At 41.2% G+C, this 21,666-nt stretch overlaps 1 protein-coding gene across 5 annotated transcripts in view; it reads right to left on the bottom strand.

Moving 5' to 3' along the window:
* The window catches only part of CEP112 (centrosomal protein 112), a 220,573-nt gene extending 202,742 nt beyond the window's left edge, over positions 1 to 17,831 (bottom strand). For 4 of the 5 annotated variants that reach the window (XR_014004693.1, XM_081181283.1, XM_081181281.1 and 1 more), the window contains exons 1-4: positions 17,435 to 17,831; positions 14,009 to 14,153; positions 11,214 to 11,404; positions 9,582 to 9,751 (exon numbers count right to left, since the gene is read on the bottom strand). Coding sequence is in view for 4 of the 5 variants with exons in the window: in XM_081181283.1 (XP_081037409.1) it covers positions 9,582 to 9,751; positions 11,214 to 11,404; positions 14,009 to 14,117 (470 nt within the window). In the remaining variant the exon portion in view is untranslated. The remainder of the gene's footprint in view (positions 1 to 9,581; positions 9,752 to 11,213; positions 11,405 to 14,008; positions 14,154 to 17,434) is intronic. The other variant, XM_081181284.1, reaches the window with a different exon arrangement.
* Positions 17,832 to 21,666: the final 3,835 nt, after the last annotated feature.

Raw genomic sequence — 21,666 nt, forward strand, 5'->3', positions numbered from 1 at the left:
ATCTACTCAACAACCAAAGCTATTCCCCTCCCCTTTTTCAAAGCTATTTTTGTCTTTGTATCAGAAAGGCACCCAGCCAATTTGGTTGCCAATAAATACAGTGGTACCTCACAAAACGAATGCCTCGCAAGACGAATGCCTCGCAAGACAAATGCCTCGCAAGACAAAATAGTTTTTCGTTTTTTGAGTTGCTTCGCAAGACGAATTTCCCTATGGGCTTGCTTCGCAAGACGAAAACATCTTGCAAGTTTGTTTCCTTTTTCTTAAAACCGTTTCCTATGGGAAACCGTGCTTCATGCTGGCCACATGACCTGGAAAAACTGTCTGCGGACAAATGCCAGCTCCCTCGGCCTGTAAAGCGAGATGAGTGCCACAACCCCAGAGTCGTTCGTGACTGGATTTAACTGTCATGGGTCCCTTTACCTTTACCATAGATAAGCGTTTTCTTTAAACGTGTGTATCACTCTTCTCCCCATCTGTGGCAATATACATAAACGGCTAATGTTTCATGGGAAGTTGTCCTATGGCAATACTTATTGGAAACAGTGGGGAAAAGGTTTCCTGACAAATGACCTGTGACCAATTTGTTACGTGTGAAAATTCACTGATGAATGATTTCATAAATAAATGCCTCCAAAGCAAGACCTTGTACCTGTGACATTTTACTATGCATTCACAAGTTACAGGCCAGCATCAAGTCCATGTGGCAAGTTGTAATGCCCATGGAAAATTATACTTAGCTGTGACGACACCCTAATGCTTTGCTTCTTTTTGAATCAACATTTATCATTTGCATGGAAGAGAAACATCACAGAAGTTCCCCTGTTTAAAAATAGGATTTCATAATAATGAACATCAAATTTCATCAGCTGGCTCCTGAATTTTCCTTTCAATATCCCAGCCTCCAATTCAAGAATAACCATAACCACATTGCCAATTGACACCAGTGTTTTAGTAGCTGTTACTACTTTTGCACTTTCTGCCGGGATAATATTTCTCACAGTGACATTCCTGCCTGTGATGGGGGTTTGAACTTTGTGTTCAAGACTGCTTTGAACATCTTACAGGGCTATACTGTTCCCTGAGGCAAGGCAAGATACCTTCAGCTCCTCAGGTGATTTTTTTGTATCTCTAGATCAGGGTAGAGAACCTCTCTTGGCACACCTCTCTTGGTCAGGCTGCAGGATTCAAACTGAATAAGTTAAAAACTAAGGTCTTAGAGAAAAAATTAACATCGATTGAGAGAGAGAGGTTTCAGAATGAGACAGGTTTAACAGTGGTTAAGAAAGTGAAATACCTGGGGATTAACATGATAGCAAAAAATGGGAATCTATTCAAAGACAATTATGAAAAATGCTGGGCTGAAGTGAAAAAAGACTTAGAGATTTGGTCAAATTTGAAGCTTTCACTGCTAGGCCGTATTGCTGCGATAAAAATGAATGTATTGCCTAGAATGTTGTTTCTGTTTCAAACACTGCAAATTTTGGACAAAATGGACTGTTTCAAGAAGTGGCAGAGAGATATCTCTAGATTTGTCTGGCAGGGCAAGAAGCCTAGAATAAAATTTAAAATACTAACGGATGCAAAGGAAAGAGGTGGATTTGCCCTGCCAGACCTTAAACTTTATTATGAATCAGCAGCTTTTTGCTGGTTGAAAGAATGGCTGCTTCTTGAAAACACAGACATTTTGGATTTAGAAGGTTTTAATAATGTATTTGGATGGCATGCATATTTGTGGTATGATAAGGTCAAAGCACATGAAGCATTTAAAAACCATATTGTCAGGAAAGCATTGTTTAATGTCTGGATAAGATATAAGGATCTACTGGAAAACAAAACCCCAAGGTGGCTGTCACCGATGGAAGCAAAAGCTCAGAAAAAGCTCAATATGGAGGTCAAATGGCCGAAATATTGGGAAATTTTGGAACAAGAGGGAGATAGACTGAAATTGCAGAGTTTTGAGAAATTAAAAAACAAAGTGCGAGACTGGCTTCATTATTATCAGATAATGGAGGCATACAATTTGGACAAGAAAATTGGCTTCCAGGTGGAAAAATCAAAATTAGAAACAGAACTGCTAGAACCCAAAACTAAGATTTTGTCAAAGATGTATAACTTGCTGTTGAAATGGAATACACAGGATGAAACGGTGAAATCTGCTATGATTAAATGGGCACAAGATGCTGGACATAACATAATGATGGCTGACTGGGAACAGTTATGGACCACAGGTTTGAAGTTTACGGCATGTAATGCCTTAAGAGAGAATATTATGAAAATGATATACAGGTGGTACACGACACCAGTCAAGCTTGCAAAAATCTATCATTTGCCCGATAATAAATGTTGGAAATGTAAAGAGACTGAAGGTACATTCTTTCACCTTTGGTGGACGTGCCCAAGGATTAAGGCTTTCTGGGAGATGATTTATAATGAAATGAAAAGGGTATTTAAATATACCTTTCTGAAGAAACCAGAGGCCTTTCTCCTGGGCATGGTTGGCCAAATGGTGCCAAAGAAGGACAGAACTTTCTTTATGTATGCCACAACAGCAGCAAGAATACTTATTGCAAAGTATTGGAAGACACAAGATCTACCCACTCTGGAAGAATGGCAGATGAAGGTGATGGACTACATGGAATTGGCGGAAATGACTGGCAGAATCCGAGACCAGGGAGAAGAGTCGGTGGAAGAAGATTGGAAGAAATTTAAAGATTATTTACAGAAATATTGCAAAATTAATGAATGTTAGAATGATGTCAGAATGAAGTTAAGTGGTTTAAGCAGCAATGTTATAAAGGTGTATGTAAAAATGGATTATTAACAGGTGAGAATCCAAAGTTATAATATATTAAGTTAAAGGATTAAGATAAAAACAAAGAGGGAAAGAAATTGCTAAATTAACTAACTGAATTGGAATACAAAAAAGGGAGGTGTGAGGAGATCAGGGAAGCAAGGAAATGAATGTAAGGTGGAAAGATTGATGTATTTCTTTAAGTGTTTTTTATCTTTTTTGTATTTTGTACTTTTCTTTTATTCTTATTTCTGTCTTTTCTTCTTTTTTTATGTAATTTTTTTCTTTGAAACCTTAATAAATATCATTTTTTTAAAAAAAGAGAACCTCTCTTGGCACATCAGACTTCTCTATTTGACCCATGAGGCTGTCACCCACTCTGCACTTCTTGTCAGACAGGTAAGGACAGGATTTGACCAATGTTTTTTTGTGCAGCTCCCAAAATGCCTGACCACCTTATGAACCATGCAGGGAGCTCTCAGGCACGCTGAATCTTGGAGCTAAACAGAAAGAGGAGTTCTCTTCCCTTCCCAAGCTTGCTGTGATCATAAATGATGAACAGAGTTTAGAACTGCCATATCTGATACACTATATAGCAGGGTTTTCATTTCAGAAGAAAACCTACGAAGCAAACTTCCTATTTGGTTGAATAATGGATGAATACAAAAACAAAAATCCTGTTTAATATTTCATTAATGTTTAAATTTTTAAACATTCTATTTTCTCCTAATTGTTAAACAAATTATTAAAACATGCTAGAAATGTACATAACATCTTGTTATATTTCATCCATAAACTGTACTGCTACAAAAAAGGGGCTAGCTATAAGAACCACTTTTTAATGCTAATCAATTAGACTTCCCATGCAGATTTTATTCCGCTGAGATGGGTGCATATTATCTAGGATTTTGCTCCATTTCATGTTGGAAGTTTATTGCTTGGTCAAGCGATCCTAAAGTGGTCATGGGAATATTTTTTGATGAAGAACCCTACCTAATCCCTGGTGGCTCACTCCTGCTAGCCAGAAAGTGGGAGTGGCTGGTTTATAACATAGGCCATTAAGCAATGTTCCATTACCTGTGACATCATGTCATTCAATCCAGGGCACTGTGGGGGACTATGGTTGGCTGGCTAGATACAGTGGTACCTCTGGATGTGAACGGGATCCGTTCTGGAGCCCCATTCGCATCCTGAAGTGAATGCAACCCGCATCTGCGCGTGCCACGATTTGCCGCTTCCGCGCATGATGTCATTTTGAGCATCTGCACATGCGGCAAAACCTGGAAGTAACGTGTTCCATTACTTCCGGGTCGCCGCGGAGTGCAACCCGAAAACGCTCAACCCGAAGCTACTTCAACCCGAGGTATGACAGTACATCACTTAAAGTGGAATAAAAATCTTAAGAAAGAAAGAAAGAAAAGTTGTAAAAACAAAACAAAAAAGGCCATACCTGCCTTTACTGCTTAAATCACCCTACTTCCCCATTTCTTAAAAAAAATCCCATCATCCCTAGCTAGCAAGACCAGTAGTCAGGAACAATGAGGCTCGTAGTCCAAAAACAGCTGGAGACCAAAGCTTGGGAAAACCTGTCCTAGAGCGTCACTGTCAGTATGTGTAGGCAATAAAAAGCTAGATGGGCCAATGATCTGACTTGTTTACAAGGTAGGCTTTCTGTATTTCTATGTTCATATTCCCCAGGGATGGGGAACCTATGACACTCCAGTGTGTCTCTAACTCCCATCAGCCTCTGCCAGCATGGTCAATAGTCAGGGCTGATGGGAGCTGAAGTCCTATTAATCCAGAAGGCAATCCATTTCCCATTCCTGGTACAGACCTATGTAAATAAATGCAATAAAGACCTTTAAAAAGAAGGAGAAGTTTTTCTACTAAACTCTACCCATCCAACCATTTCTGAAGCAAAACGATTGTTTCTCCTCTGATCAATAATGTTTGGTGCTTCCGAGTCCTTAACTTGTAAGAAAAGCTTTACAGGAAATAAACTAATTCAGTTGGAAACAGAGTAGCTACCAAGATAACATACTTGCAGAGACCACCCTACCAAAATTGGCTAGCAAAAAAATAAGGAACCTCTTTTAGTCTATTCTACAGACCAAGATCGCCACCTGCTGACAATTTCAGAAATTTACACCAAGAAACCAGCAATAGCCATCCCAAAAATAATTTGTACTTTTTACTGCTTCAGTTGTGGGTCAATTTCTAGAGCATAATGAGAAAACAATTCAAGTCGCTGTGCTAATTTTTTTTTTAAAAAATGCTGCCTGTGTATGTAGCTATTCCTTCCTTCTTGCATATTTCAGAAGTCCTGTATCATCTTGCTGAATTGTATAGATTAGTAACCAAAATAATGGTTCACCCAATCTCGTAAACAGTTTGACAGTCTTGCAATGTGAGATGATTTTTGTAATAGCTAAATATGTTTCGTCCTGCCAAATATGCCAACTAGGACACTGGTATAATGTATCTATTGGTGGATTTTACGGCTTCCCAACCCACCTGACTGGGTGGGGGTAGATGATTAGCAGCTAGAATGCAGTGATGCCAAACTGCTAGCTAGAAAAAGAGTTTTGCGTGGCTATTGGGAGAATCAATTCCACTTAAAGAAAGGGATTATTTTTCTGAGTGCCTGTCCATTTCCATGCTGACCCCACCCCCTCCAAATGTTTCTTTAGAAACATATACCGTATTTTTCGCCCCATAGGACGCACTTTTCCCCCTCCAAAAATGAAGGGGAAATGTGTGTGCGTCCTATGGGGCGAATGCAGGCTTTCGCTGAAGCCTGGAGAGCGAGAGGCATCGGTGCGCACCTACCCCTCTCACTCTCCAGGCTTCAGGAAGCTATCTGCAAGCCTTGCGAGCCCAGTGGGAGTTCCTGCGGGCTCACAAGGCTTGCGGGCAGCAGCCTGCAGCCCAAAGCACGGGGCGCCCTCCGGAGGGCGCCCCGTGCTTCGGGCGGGTGTCCGCAAGCCTAGCGCGCCCGTCCTATGGTGCGTTCTATAGGCCGGTGCGCCCTATAGGACGATAAATATGGTACGTAAGTCCTCAATATTCACTTTGTTCAAGGCTGCTGTTCCTATAAAGATTGCCACTGAAACTTGCTACTGATCAGGGTAGTTGAAAGCATGAAACTATAAATATTATTCATTATCAATAGCACTGCCTTTGGGCAGCCCAATTCATACCAAAGGAAGGCATTCTGACTCTGAAATGGGAATCTCTCCTAGTGAATGAAGGAAACAGCATTTCCAGGGAAAGCTCTGACTAAAAAATCAATAAAATTAAAATCAAGACAGAGGATAGCTGTTAAGGACCCTAGAGAAGTCCTCTACTACCTCTCATTCCTCCCTCTGCTCGCCTTCCTAAAAAGGTTAAGTTGGACATTTTTAAAAGTTCAAGAGACTAGATGGGCTGTTCTGTTGGAAAAGTTTGATGTATTTATGAAGCATTCATGATTTCTCTAATACATCCTCAAGAAAAGGGTGCTACGGATTCTACATCGTTAATAATAAAAAGCAGCCTTGAACACAAACAGCATAATGTAAAATGTTGTTAGAAATGCTTCACAAATAAGGTTTTAATCAAAGATTTTTTAGTAACAATGATCAAACACATATTGAAGGGGGGGACAGCTTTTAAGATTAAAGTGATTTTTCAAAGTACAAGGAGCTATAAAATTTGAGGCAGCATTAGACTTCAGCTCCAAGTTTCAATAAATTACTCACCATAAAAAGCACATGTGTGAAATATTACAAATAAAAAACACTCGTCTTTTGTTGAGGGGGGTATATTTACTCATGATGAATCAGGTCATGACCAGTAAACACTGACTTCAGCTACCTACCCAAACTGCTTGCCCTAAGTCAAAGTTACACTTTTTTAAAAAAAAATAATTGTTTACCCATAATCTCCACAGGAGGCTAAATTAGATCACAGGAATAAAATCAGGGTAAGAAAAATGCCCTTCTAAACAAAGTAATCAAAACATTTTGTTCCAACAAAACAAACTGGAATTACATTCAAACAAGTACTACATTTGCCACGCTAGAAAGTTCACTGCACAAATCTACAGTTCTTTTTGCAAAGAAAGTCAAACTGTTATCCAAGGACTGCGTCCAGGTTATAGATATGGATCTAGAAATAGAGAAATGTGGTTAAAAATTATTTGGCTCTACTGTCTAATTTATATTTGCATTTCCTGTAGCAGTCAGCCAAATAGTTTGTTCACACAATGCTTCTTAGTTACCTTACTCTTAATGTTAAGAGTAACCAATATATGTTTCCAGGACTGTAGGGTCTTACTGAGGGAAGGTGCTACATCCCTCATTTTAAAATTCAGTCCAACACAGATTTCTTTCAGTTCTCTGAAAAATTCAGCTGCAAAGAAAACTCTGGGCTGGGTTATATCTAACAGCAAACCATGGTTCAGAGCTACAGCAATGAGTTTATGTTCACATCATATTCCCAACTAGCTACTCCCTCTTTTGCAGAAATCAGAATTTGCTATTATATCCAAATTGGCAAATACCTCGGGTTAAGTACTTAATTCGTTCCAGAGGTCCGTTTTTAACCTGAAACTGTTCTTAACCTGAAGCACCACTTTAGCTAATGGGGCCTCCCACTGCTGCCGCGCCGCCGGACCCCAATTTCTGTTCTTATCCTGAAGCAAAGTTCTTAACCTGAAGCACTATTTCTGGGTTAGCGGAGTGTGTAATCTGAAGCGTATGTAACCTGAAGCGTATGTAACCCGAGGTACCACTGTAATTATTTGCACTTGCCTTTCAAAACAGGGTTACAAACCAGCTTCAGCTTCTGATTTTAAGCATACTGTACATCAGTTTGTCAGTTCAGATACAATGTCAAACTATGCTTAATCAAAGGGAAATCTTTTGTCACACAGTAGTACTCAGTAAAGGTAAAGGACCCCTGGATGGTTAAGTCCAGTCAAAGGTGACTATGGGCTGCAGCACTCATCTTTCTTCAGGCTGAGGGAGCCAGCGTTTTCCACAGACAACTTTCCAGGTCATGTGGCCAGCATAACTAAACTGCTACTGGTGCACAGAGGACCGTGATGAGTGTCAGAGCACACGGAAACGCCGTTTACCTTCCTGCTGCAGCGGTACCTATTTATCTACTTGCATTGATATGCTTTTGAACTGCTAGGTTGGCAGGAGCTGAGAAAGAGCAATGGGAGCTCACCCCGTTGTGGGGATTCGAACCACCAACCTTCTGATCAGCAAGCCCAAAAGGCTCAGTGGTTTAGACCACAGCGCCACCCATGTCCCGTTTACAGTAGTACTAAAGCATTATTTAGCATTATACCTGAACTATGGTCTCCAATTCAAATAAGGTGCATAGACAGAAAGCATAACAGAAGTTAATTTCTAAAGCAAGTTGTGCAGCCGAGTTTATAGGCACCAGCTAAGTTAACAGCAAAAACTATCATTCTGTTGCACAGCGAATTCCAACATCAAAAGATCCTTAACAGCTATCCTTTTGCAGGATCTCAAATTCATTTACAACAAGTAGCAATTATCTGTAATTACTGTATACCCCACACTTCCTCCTGTAGAGCCCACAGAAGCTAACAAAAAATAGAAAAATACACTCAGCCTTAAAAAACAACAACACAGCAACAATAGAAAACAATGCAGCAAGCAATAGGAGTTGGATTACTAAACTCTGCTCCAGCTATAAATCCAAAAGCTAAACATGCAAACATGTCTAAGGCTTAAATTAAGACTCAAAACTAATCTACAAAATAAGTACCGTAACTGGTGAAACCATTCCACTCATTATTGCATGGTGGGTCGTCTTTGTTTCTGGGGCCCATTGGCACATTTACAAACCAGAAAACTGCCATGGGTATGACACACACTGCCACTGTGCATACAGCAAATTATTATTTCTTTGAAGCCTAATTTCAGTGGGAGGAGGGGACACTGTGGGCGCCAGGGAAGACCTTCACAGAAACATGTGTACACTCAAGTGCCATATTGTCAACCAAAGACATTGGTCTCATTAAAGAAGAAAAATAAATAATAAAATCAGGGTGATATGACAGGCCAAAGGCTTTCTAAATGTATATAAAAAAGTATTTTAAGAATTGGGAGAAAGGGGGTGCTAAGGCAGACCTCTCTAGAAATAGGTTTACAAATATTGGGGTAGCCATTGAGAATCATAAAGAGCTTTACAAAATTAGAATAAGCAAATGAGGGCAGAAAAAGAATACCGTGTTTTTGCATGCCCACTAGATCATTAAAAGCCCCAATGAGGCAGACAGGAACCTCATTCTTATCATGCATGCTGCTGAAATCATAAGCACTTCGCTCGTCCCTCACCACCACTGCCACGCCACTGGGGAACAAAGCCATGGTCTGGCTTAATGTTACGTGCAGACCCTGCCTCATGATTTCTTTCTCTCCAAATGAACCACAAGCAGCAATCCAAAAACAAATCTTGGGTTACCACAGTAAGCCAAGGAATAAACCACGAGTCCAGGTTCAGATATAACACAAAGACAGACCATGGCTTAGTTTATCAGCAGGTGTGAGGAAGGAGCATGCACATTCACATTAAACCAGTTTATTTCAACTATAATTTAATGTGATGTGCAAGCCAGGCTTTTTATGGCCCTTCTCTGCTATTTACACTATAAGCACAATTTCTTAGCATGAGTGCCAAGGTGATGTTTTAACATGCTTCAAAGGCGTCTCTTTTCAGTGTTACTCGTTTTGGATATATTTATGTAGATAAGCAAAGCACTTCATACCTGTGTCCAAGGGGTGAGGTTACTAGAGCAGACTCCTCTCTAAAAGATACCTTCCAGGATTCATCCATTTTAGAATCACTTTGCCCCAGCTCTCCCATGACCCAATCAGGTAAACCTTCTGGGCTGCTGCTCCACACTCTTGCTGAATTTGGTTCATCAAAGTAGATAGACTACATTTAAAAAAATAAAAAATAAAAACGCTTTTAAGTTTCCAGGAACATCTCCTAGCTTCTCTTCAGAAACTATGAGTTTCCAGGACCTAGGCAACAGAAGTGATGTATTATCACCAAAATACTTCTACACGTATTCAGGCAAGTGATAACCTTTCAGAAACCTGACTTTCAGTTCTAACTTATCCTTGACTGTGTTTAACACAATTTATCAGCTTCTTGGCTATCTTTGCCATTTGCTTAGTATCATTTTTAAAAATCAAAAATTTATGTCAGACTCAGCTGGAGTAATCTTTTCATATTTATTTTGAAGGTCAACTCTGTATTAAACTTCTCACTTGGTTTTACAGACTCTTACCACGCTGCATTATCTCCTATATACATATTGAGGAGCCAGAAATATAAAACCTTCATAAATGGTCACGCATTTTGCGATCATCAAACATCAACACTGTCCAGCAACTTAGACCAACTACCCCATACATCTGTGTCCCAGTGACACACCCGAGTACTTGTGCCTTAGCTTATGTCAGAATAGATTCTCAAATTGCTCAAGTTGTAAAGCACTTTGAGGAGTTCCATAGTTCAGGTAGACAAACAAATTGAAACTGGACCCCATTTAAAGTGCTGGAACCAGTGTACAAAGCCCTGGATGGCATGAGGCCCAAGTATCTAATTCTTTGAGATCAGGAGGCACATCCCTACCTGCGTTCCCAAAAACAGATATGGCCTGCAGTGTGATAACGTAAGGCAGTCCGAACAACAGTATCCATATGTAGTTTTTTAAAAACCTCTTAATTGTATTTTATTATGCTGTAAACTACCCTAGGCTTCTATGAGAATGGCAGTTTAGCACAGTAAAAGCAACAATAGCAAAAATAAAAGGCATTTTTTAAAAAAACTTATCCCATTTTGTCCTGTTTGCAACCCCAAAAGGATCTCTGTGTGCATTGCCATAAATACAGTGGTACCTCGGGTTAAGTACTTAATTCGTTCCGGAGGTCCGTTTTTAACCTGAAACTGTTCTTAACCTGAAGCACCAGTTTAACTAATGGGGCCTCCCGAGCACGATTTCTGTTCTCATCCTGAAGCAAAGTTCTTAACCTGAAGCACTATTTCTGGGTTAGCGGAGTCTGTAACCTGAAGCGTATGTAACCTGAGGTACCACTGTACAAAATAGGTACGTTAACTTGCTGACTATGGGTGAAATCCATTTAGTGTTCTTAGCACAGCTGCACTGGAGGGAGGCATCCATGGGAAGAAGCCATTTTTGCTGATTCTCCATCCCCTGGCACTCCCAAAATATTGCCCTAGAGAGGATCCCCTAGGACAGGGCAAGGGGGAATGTGCCAAAAACACCATGCCGCCTCTTGTGAGAGTGATGCCTCCTGCTGGATCAAAAGTCCTCAGGCTCATGCAATGACAACAAATATCCTTTCATAGTAATGCACTTCATATTTACCATGTACGAAGGAAGAGTTTTCAGTGTTCCTGTTTCTGGTTTCTGCGTAAAGGGGCCCTCCAGCACTCCTCTCTTCAGCATATGCAGAAGCAGCTTTCCATACAAGTTCCGGTTCTTCCTACCAACAGTACCTGCGCCCGCACCTGAAGGCTCACAAAGCTTTTTGATCCAAAGGGCACATCTCTGACGTTCTGAGAAGGGTGGGGGTGGAATGAATCAAGTGTAAGAAGCTGAAATTACAGCGGTCTAAACATTTACCTTTTCTATCAATAAATAAATTTATGCCGAGCTGAAAATGTTTTGTTGTAAAATATAAACTTCAAAAGAAATCTTGTGTTTCCGAAGTTAGTAATAGTGCACAAACTGTTACACTTATACAGACTAATTAACACAAGGAAGCACTCAGATACTGGTAGTTTGACCTTTAACGCATGTATTTGCATGTAAAAGCTACTTATAAATTTGAAGGAAGTACAGGCTATGAGCTTTATTCAAGCATCATTCAGCTGATGGTAAGGCTTGCATAAGTGCAACAAGAAGTAATTTTTAGGAATACCCTTTCCCTGCAGCACAAAGACACATTATAAATCTGCTCCAAGGTGTTAGGGGATACACGAAAGCAGATTTAGTGAATGAATGCAAAAATAAAAATAAAAAAATTGCTGGCAGTATTACTGTCAGCTGAGCAATACCACAGAATACACCTCTGTAGATTTAAAGTTTGCCACATGTGTTCAGTGTAATGTGTGAATCATCTGTATATTTTGTGTATTACAAGTTTGAATATACACCTTTATAATTTTTATACACTAAATCATACATATTTTATGTATAGATTTTCTCATACTGTATATGAAACGGATCTAAATCTTTGGATCAGAGTGTGGTATAATCACACCACAGCCTTAGCAACATTTTTTTTCTAAGCATACCCCTTCAAATTCTTGTGATGTTGTACACATTTCATGGCTGTGTTGGGAGACAATAAATGAAAGCATTTTAAGAACAAGGTATTAAATTTAGTGATAAAATACATATTCCCTCTACAGAATTAAGGCCAAAATGTCATGTGTGTTCTTCAGGAAGTGAAACAATTTTCTATCCTCTTTATGAAAAACCACATCCTGTTACTAATGTACTGAGCCTACTTGTGAAAATATTTTAACTAGAAGAGTAAATTTAGCAACCTCTCATGGCATTACATTGGTTGTTTTTCTGTAACAAGATGTACCACTAGTAGGATTAAAAAACTGATCAAAAATATTTATCAAGCACTTACACTTTGTAGATTACATCCACATAGTATGTCCATTTTCTGTCTGTAATCTCTAAATTTATAAAAATACTGTTTTCATTTATTAATAGCAATAATATTAGTTAACTGCTATAGTGTTTATTTGTTTTTAAGTAAGATCAGGAAGCTTCTAAAAATCATTTGTAATTTTATAAAATGGTATAATCCTCAACAAATCTTTTAAAAAAAATTTCATTATCTCTATGTGATTAATCATAAAATAACCATAATTCTTTATATAAAAGTATATTTACATCATTAAGAAGGATGAGCCTGAATAATCAGTATTAACAGAAATGCTTAAAAGATAAACAATGAAAACAAATGTTATGATTATGCACGTTTGTAGCACTTTTCAGTATTTAATTTCGTAAAGCATTTATTCCATCATTTCCTCTTCCTTCACTAAACTGACACTAGACACCATCACCTGCCCTCTATACACAGCGCAAGTGCCAGGGAGACTGTATCCCTTTTCTTGGAACAACAATAACTGTTCACATCATCAAATCCTAACTTACCATATTTTATATATTTTACTAATCCCTCAATCCAATTTTATACCCAGCAAAGAATATTGCACTAGGCTTCTTCCCTATGGGTTGCATTCAACACTGTGCAAACAGTTCTACTTGCGAAACAGAACTCTCCCTTCTGCTCATCTGCCCATCCAGCCCCCAAATCTGCCCCATTTTGAGGGTAGGGTGGGCTGCAGGGGAGAAAAGGGGTAAAGTTCTGCTCAGGAAGCCTATGCCCTTTTAAAATGTGAGTTGTGGGCGGCGGCTATTGGGTTGTGCTTTTTAATTTTGATTATGTATTTTGTGGTTTCATATTTTGATTTTATTGTGTGAACCGCACCAAGACCTCCAGGTATAGGGCAGTATATCAATTCAATCAATCAGTCAGCAAGCCTGCTGTGCAAGTGGAGCAGAAGAGTTTGATACAATCCTGTGCTCCAGGGCTACTGGAATTGGGCAGCCATCAGCACTGTGACCCTGCACTTGAAAGTCCTTCAAAAGCAAGTGACAGGACTGGATTCCCGGACTCTTCCATTGCATGAAGCCTCCACAATGAATTGAACGTCCCCATCACTATGCCCATGTCTCTGGGATCTGGGTACTTTGTGTATAAGGGAGGTAGTTCAGTATCAGAAGCATATATGATTTTTGTTACTTTTGCTCAAGAAGCACTAAGTTGTTAGAATAGCCCTAGCTGCCTAGACATAAAGCATGCTACACACAGCAATCCAACTGTAAGCAATGCTTTGATATGATAAATTACTCAGACAAAAATTCATTCCTCCCTCCCCACCATAATATTCACAACATACCATGAGTCCATAAGATAAATTAGGACTCAGTTTATTTATATGATCATGGTTCTTGATCATATAGCAAAGCCAAGATTAAAGAGCATATATGTTTATCTTATTTGGTTTAAGTGTGCTACTGTAAAATGGAAAAATAAAATATTACGGATAGCGTTTCATTCCAATGTTTACCTGATTTGTGAGGCAGTTTCAAAACATAAGGCTTCATATCCACAACATAGTGATCAAATTCTGAATCCAGTTTCTCCCAAGTTTCTTCTTCACCACTCATTCTGCTCATTCAACAATCGGAATATAGATGCGTTTAAAAGGATAACTGGAAACACAATGCAAAAAACACAATGCAATCTTTTATTTTAAATAATATTTTATTTATACACAGCAAAGTTCAACAAACAGGTCTCCCAGCCGGGGCCAAATATTGTCCAATGTAAATTGCCAACACAGATGTTAAAGAGCAATGTAGGAAGTAGTAGTGTGTCAACAGAACTTGACATCTAAAACAGATGGAAGTGAGATACTACCTGCCTCATACTCTTCTCAAAATGGCCCTCCCAAAAGAAGAACCTGCTGACAGGGATATATATCATGTCCATCATCTGGATCAGAGTTTCCCAAACTTGAGTCTCCAGCTGTTGTTGGACTACAACTCCCATTATCCCTAGCTAGCAGGGATCTGGATTGAAAACCAGTAACAGTGGCGGCATACAAAAAACATATTTAAAGCACATTCCCCCCCACACACACACCCCAAGAACCCTGAGAAATGTAGTTTAATAAGGGTGCTGGAAATTGTAGCTATGTGAGAGAGAAGCTACAGTCAGATAAACTGAGATATGAAAGCTAGGAGGTAAATGGCACCTTAAACCTAGGTTATGGCCATTTTTTTTAATATAACAATACAATGCTGAAAATGAATGAACTGCAGCTACAGTAATATATATATATATATATATATATATATATATATATATATATATATATATATATGTCCAGTAGCACCTTAGAGACCAACTAAGTTTGTACTTAGTTATGAGCTTTTGTGTGCATGCACACTTCTTCAGATACCCAACACGGCTACCTACCTGAATCTAAAATATTATGTTCTTTCTTCACATGACCAATCCTTTTCCTGCCCAACCCCTTAATATTCTTAAGTGGGTCTTTTCTCCAGTCTTCAGAGAGTAGCTGGAATTAGGGAGGCAGAAAAAGGTCCTCCTTTCCTTCCACTCTGCAGTTTTAATCTGAAATCTTAGGCGCGGTACTGTGCCCAGACCTCAGAAACTGCTCACGCTAATGAAATTCCCTGTTGCAAAATGCACCCAGAACACTGGCTACAGTTACCAGGCTTCTTGGGTTTAAATAGAATTTGGAGAAGACAAACAGTAATACTACCGAAAAAACTATCAGAATTATATGTGGAGTTTGTGCAGCATTTGTTAAGTATAAGATAAACACTGCTTTGCCGTTAGAAGCTGCAGTCATGTACTTGAAAGCATGCCTCCACTGGTTAAAATTGAACTGACATTCAATTAATATGTATCATAGACAAGAGACACAAGATAAACACTTCCTTGGCATCATGTACATTGTTACTCTTTTGAGTTTACTTGCTTAGCTAAATTGCTTTTCAGCACAGGTCAACCCAGATATTTATCCTCAAAAAAACTTCACTACTATCATTATTATATCTTTTTATATTCCACCTTTTTCCCTGACAGAGACTTAAGGTGGCTTACAGCTAAAACAGAAACAGCTAAAAACATATTTTTTAAAGCAATAATTAAAAATCAATTAAACACTAGTAGAACACACACACACACACACACACACACTGCTTTTTTCTAAAAGATGTTTAGGGGTACTCTCGTTTTGACTCAAGAAAATCACCATTTTATAGTTCAAATCGGGGAAAATAAATACAGTAAATGGACAAAGGTACAAAGATTCACAAAATATTTAGTGGTATGCATACCCCTGCGTCCCCCCAGAAAAAAACCACTGTATATACGAGATCACATACAGATCATCACAAATAAAAACACAACACCTGCCTTTCCTTAAAAGCATTCAGTTCCCAAAAGGCTGTTAGAACAAGCACATCTTCACTTGCCAGAGAAGGGCAAGTCTAACTTCTCTAGGAAGGGAGTTCCAAAGTCTGGGAGCAGACACTGAGAAGGCCCTGTCCCACAAGTATGCCTGAGAGAGTGGTGGGAGCATGGGAAGGGCCTCCCTTGAAGATCTCACAGCCCTAGCAGGTTTATATGAGGGACTACAGTATTTCTGATATCCTTGACCTAAGCCGAATAAGATTTTATGGATCCTAATCAGCACTTTAAATTGTGCCCACAAGCAGACCAGTCGCCACTGGAGTTGCATGCTTCCTATAACCAACCCAGGTAAACAATCTGGCTACAGCTTTTTGACCCAATTGAGTGTTCTGTTTAAAAACATCATTCTAATTGCATTATTTTGCCGTTTCTCTCCCACTAACAAATCATCAGGCCGGCCAGAGTAGTTTATCTCCACCCTACAAGGATGTGTATATGACATGGCCACAGCAAATCTCTCAGGCAGTAATCCTGTGCACGCTTATGCCATAGTAACGCTTACCAAAAATAGTGGGACACACACACAGGATTGCAGTGTTGATATGGGATTTTCAGTGGAAAGGCAAGGACCCTGCAAGCGCAATCCTTGGCACACCTGTGCAGAAATATGTCTGACAGTTCAATGGGACCTTGATCAGTGTACATAGGACGGCTGCCTTTTTAACCCCACCATAAACGTGTTCATTCCAAGGTCCCCCCATCCCGACCCCACCCCCAAGTTCAGTGGGGCAAAAAAAAAAACACCCCAATGTAAATGTGCAAAAGCCAGAGCCGGATTACCAAATAGGCAGCGTAGGCACCAGCCTAGGGCCCCCTCATGCCTTTCAGGGGCCACAACGGATCCAAATGGCTACGGTTTGTTTTTGTGCAATGAAATCAGTTTGTTGAAATTGTTGGTTGGTAAAAATGAAATAAGGGATGCAGGTGGCACTGTGTGTTAAACCACAGAGCCTAGGACTTGCCGATCAGAAGGTTGGCGGTTCAAATCCCCGCAACGGGGTGAGCTCCCGTTGCTCGGTCCCTGCTCCTGCCAACCTAGCAGTTTGAAAGCACGTCAAAGTGCAAGTAGATAAATAGGTACCGCTCCAGCGGGGAAGGTAAACAGCGTTTCTGTGCGCTACTCTGGTTCGCCAGAAGCGGCTTAGTCATGCTGGCCACATGACCCAGAAGCTGTACGCCGGCTCCCTCAGCCAGTAAAGCGAGATGAGCACTGCAACCTCAGAGTCGGCCATGACTGGACCTAATGGTCAGTGGTACCTTTACCTTTAAAAATGAAATATAGTATTAGGAGATAATTTACGGGGGGGGGGGCAAGATTTCGACTGCCTAGGGGCTTAATCCGGCACTGGCCCATGCCCAGGCTTATGCATACCTACTCGGAAAATTAGCGCCTTCCAATTAAATGGGATTTATTCCCAAGCAACTATGCAGAGGAGGGCTGCAACAAGCTCCTTATGCCCAGAAATGACAACATAGCTCCGTTTACCTCGCGCAGTCCACGACGTCGAGGCTTTGGGCAAAGGTTCGCCCCCTGGCAGAGAAAGAGAGGGGGGGTTGGCACAACCCCACTTCCCCTCCCCACAAACAAGGGCGAGGCTACAAGGAGATGCCACAGAAGTGGGGCTGCGGTGGTTGCAGTGAACTGATGGAGTGTCCTAAACCCCCCACAGACCTCACAAACTTGCGCCTCCCTCTCTCCCCCCCCCCTTATTTCAGTGGGGCTGAACGACGCGACCCCGAGAAACGGGGCTCCGAGAAGAGTCGGGGAACCGGCGCGGCTGCAAGGAGACCAGACAAAAGGCAGCCAACGGTTCAAACCAACCCCGCCCTTTCCCGCCGGGCTCCCTCAGCGAGGGGCAGGCCCGACGGGCCCGAACTACTTCCGCTTCCGGCGCAGCGAGCTTCGCCGCGTCGGCGGGGTTGCTAGGCGACGTGGCCTGCGCTTGGGAAAAGCGGCTAGGCCTCGCCGGGAGTGGCGCCGCTTGCGGGCTGGGCAGGGTAGCGTGGCAGCAGCAACGGCCGAGTTTTAAGAAAGGGAGGGGGGGTGAAATTGCGTGTCCCGTTTGGAGCCCTGCCTTCTCAATGGGGTTTCGGAGGCAGTAGGCTCAGGTGGCAAAGGAGAATTGACAGAGTGCTGGGGAGCTGCAGGGGGCGGTGGTGGGTGCTGGACAATTATTACAGGCGGGAGATAATAATAATAATAATAATAATAATAATAATAATAATAATAATAATAATAATAATAATAATAATAATAATAATAATAATAATAATAGTTGTTGTTGTTGTTGTTGTTGTTGTTGTTGTTTATATGCCGCCCATGGGCTCAGGGCACGCACCGCCCCAGGTGCCCGAGTGGCTGGATACGCCACTGACCTGGGGTGAGGGGAGTAAATTGCTACTAGGGAGATGGCAAACATCAGTGATTCCTTAAGAGAGGTTACAGAGCAGTGCCCGTTGCTCGGTCCCTGCTCCTGCCAACCTAGCAGTTCAAAAGCACATCAAATTAGATAAATAGGTACCGCTCCGGCGGGAAGGTAAACGGCGTTTCCGTGTGCTGCTCTGGTTTGCCAGAAGTGGCTTAGTCATGCTGGCCACATGACCCAGAAGCTGTACGCCGGCTCCCTCGGCCAATAAAGTGAGATGAGCGCTGCAACCCCAGAGTTGGCCACGACTGGACCTAACGGTCAGGGGTCCCTTTACCTTTACCTAAACAAGTTAAAGCCTAGGGCCCCACTCTCTTGGGGGGGGCAAAAAAATTAAAGGAAAAAAAACCCTGGATATACTATTAATATACCGTACTTCTTCTTAATTGTATTTCAGTTCAACAATTACTTTGATAAAATACATATTTTGTTATGTGCAAATGGCTTTAGATACCTATTAGCTGCATAAATTGGGACGCGGGTGGCACTGTTGTCTAAACCACAGAGCCTAGGGCTTGCCGGTCGGAAGGTCGGCGGTTTGAATCTCCACGACCCCACGATAGGGTGAGCTCCCGTTTCTCGGTCCCAGCTCCGGCTGAACTAGCATTTCGAAAGCACGTCAAGTGCCAGTAGATAAACAGGTACCGCTCTGGCAGGAAGGTAAACAGTGTTTTTGTGCGCTGCTCTGGTTCGCCAGAAGCAATTTAATCATGCTGGCCACATGACCCGGAAGCTGTACGCCGGCTCCCTCGGCCAATAAAGCAAGATGAGCGCCGCAACCCCAGAGTTGGCCACGACTGGACCTAATGGTCAGGAGTACCTTTACCTTTACCCAGGTGCATAAATTACCATATAGCATATATTCAACACAAAAAAGCGACAAAGGACAGCTGGACACATAAAAGGGGCCCCATTACCTTCAGTAGCTTAGGGCCTCATCAAACCTAAATCCAGCCCTGTGACAGAGTAATGTCCATGCTTCTCTTCCCAGGAGCTACTGCCTGGCCTTCCCCCACCCCCACCCCCATTATTAAAATTCTTTTATGTCTGCTTGCAGTCACTTACTCTACAGTAGCCTGTATCCTGTGATGGTGATGGTGTTTTTTAAAAAAACAAGAAGACAATCACTATCTTGGGTAAAGAAGTGCCAGAAAAACATGATTGTTCTGCTGAATATTACCAAGGGCTAGAAAGGAATCTTGTGTCAGCATGTTCAGTGACAGCCTGAAAACTTCCTGGCTCCTTGAGGTACTGAAAGGGAAAACTTTTGTGTTTATGTTCTTCCATTCTCTCCACTCTCCCACCTTTCACTGCAAGTCAGAAACGTATTTACTTAGACGTCCATCCCACTCAGTTCATTTACTTATTATTATTACATTATATTTGTATCCTGCTTTTTGGCCAATAATTTGTCCTTAGAGCCACTCACAGCAAATGCAAATTGGATGAGGATGCTTAACTCAGCCCGGATCGCTGTCTCTTGGCTATTGGTCTCTGCAGCCACAGCAGGTGCTGTAACTCTCCCAACGGTTTGACTTCAGTCCCAAAGGCACACTCTATTGTATCCTGAGACAGGTGGATGTCAACCATTTCTGCTCAATACAGTTTCAGCAGTCATTGACCAGTAAAAGTTGCTAAATATCAAGTGACAACAGCTATTATTATTTATATTGTTCCATGAACGTAGATGGTAAACATACTTCAGATAGGGATAGCTACCCTGTGGCCCTTCAGGTTTTGCTGAACTACAACTCCCATCAGTCCCAGCTAGCATGACCAGTGATCAGAGATTATAGGGGCTGTAGTTCAACCGCATCTGGAGGGCCAAAGTTTCCCAACACCTCTAGTAGACACGAAGGGCCAGGGAACTACTAGTCACACCTGGGCCTAATTTCCGAAGGGATCGTGTTACTGTATTTTGATAGCTTGGTTTTCAAGCACTAAAGAAGAGAACAGCTTGTAAAAGGGAAGGAATTCCTGTACAGATTTATGTGACTTGATAACCTGCCTAATTTCTATCCAAGAGTGAAAAGGCAGATGTCACTATGCTCACCATAATCCAACCACAAAAGAAAGTCGTTGTACTAAACATATGTTGCATACTGTCCCTCCAGAGGTATTGATTCTGAAAATACAATGGTTGAATATGTACAAATCCCCAATGTGATACAACTCACAATTTGAATTGTAAAAAAAGTATTCATTTAGATAGACTGTAGCTTGCTGCTTTTTTAAACCTTCCCCCCCCCCCCCATGCTCTCTTATCTTTGCAAGTACAACAGCAGGTTGCCACAAGAAGCATAAGCACAGCTTGAGGCACTCTTTCAGTTGTCTACAAAGAAAAAGGCAGGCTTCATTCATCATAATAAACTCTTGAAAACACTTCTAGTCACAGTACAATATTTCAGGGTTTCTGCGCAAACCTTTCATGTTTGAAATGTGAGTCACAAAATTCATTTCACAGCTTCAGAGGCTTTGGGGTAATAATTTTTATTCTACTTGCCAAGGGATATAATTACAAAAATACCATCATTTTACTCTGGAAGAATAGTGTTTTAAGCACTTTAATGCATCCATCTTGGAAATTGGTAAGTAGAATGAATGAGCCACCATTGGTGGGGTAAGTAGAATTCAAGAAAACCTCAAGTTTCTTGTTTGGAAAATCAATATGACAAAACCTGAATCCTGCTGTGATATAACAGCCAAATAGCATTTTGTGATATTTTGAGCCATTCCACATGCATGTTTCTGGACGTTTTCTGTTTTGCAATGCATTAGTTGTGAAACAGAAAAATATTTTAAACAGTGAAAAAGCATGTGCTTGAAACCATTCTTACTAAATGCTTAAGTATTATTTACACAGTATTAGGTGTAGATTTTGCTTTGTAACCCAAGCAAATCTTTAATAATAAAAAAGATATAGTTTTAAAAAGAAGTAGATTTCACCAGGGAGGTATGTGCTTTTTTGTCAGTTTGGAAATGTCTAGATCAGGGGTGTCAAACTCAAATTTAGCGGGGGCTGCATCAGCAGTTTGGCGCCGCTAGAGGGCAGACGTTCTCTGGCTTGTAGGCTGCCGCGCATGCGCTGAAGAGGCAGCTTTCTTGTGTCAAAAAAAAAAGGCAAGAATAAAAGGTGAAGGCTGGCGGTCGGCGGCGGCTACACGGGCCACATGACGAGGTCTGGCGGGCCGGATTCGGCCCGCGGGCCTTGTGTTTGACACCCGTGGTCTAGATAATTGTTCCTTGTCTCTCCCCCCTCCCCAGATGTTCTGATTGGTATATTGTTAAGTAG

The sequence above is a fragment of the Podarcis bocagei genome, assembly GCF_964188305.1.
Source record: "Podarcis bocagei genome assembly, chromosome: 2".
In the NCBI taxonomy this organism is placed as follows: Eukaryota; Metazoa; Chordata; class Lepidosauria; order Squamata; family Lacertidae; genus Podarcis; species Podarcis bocagei.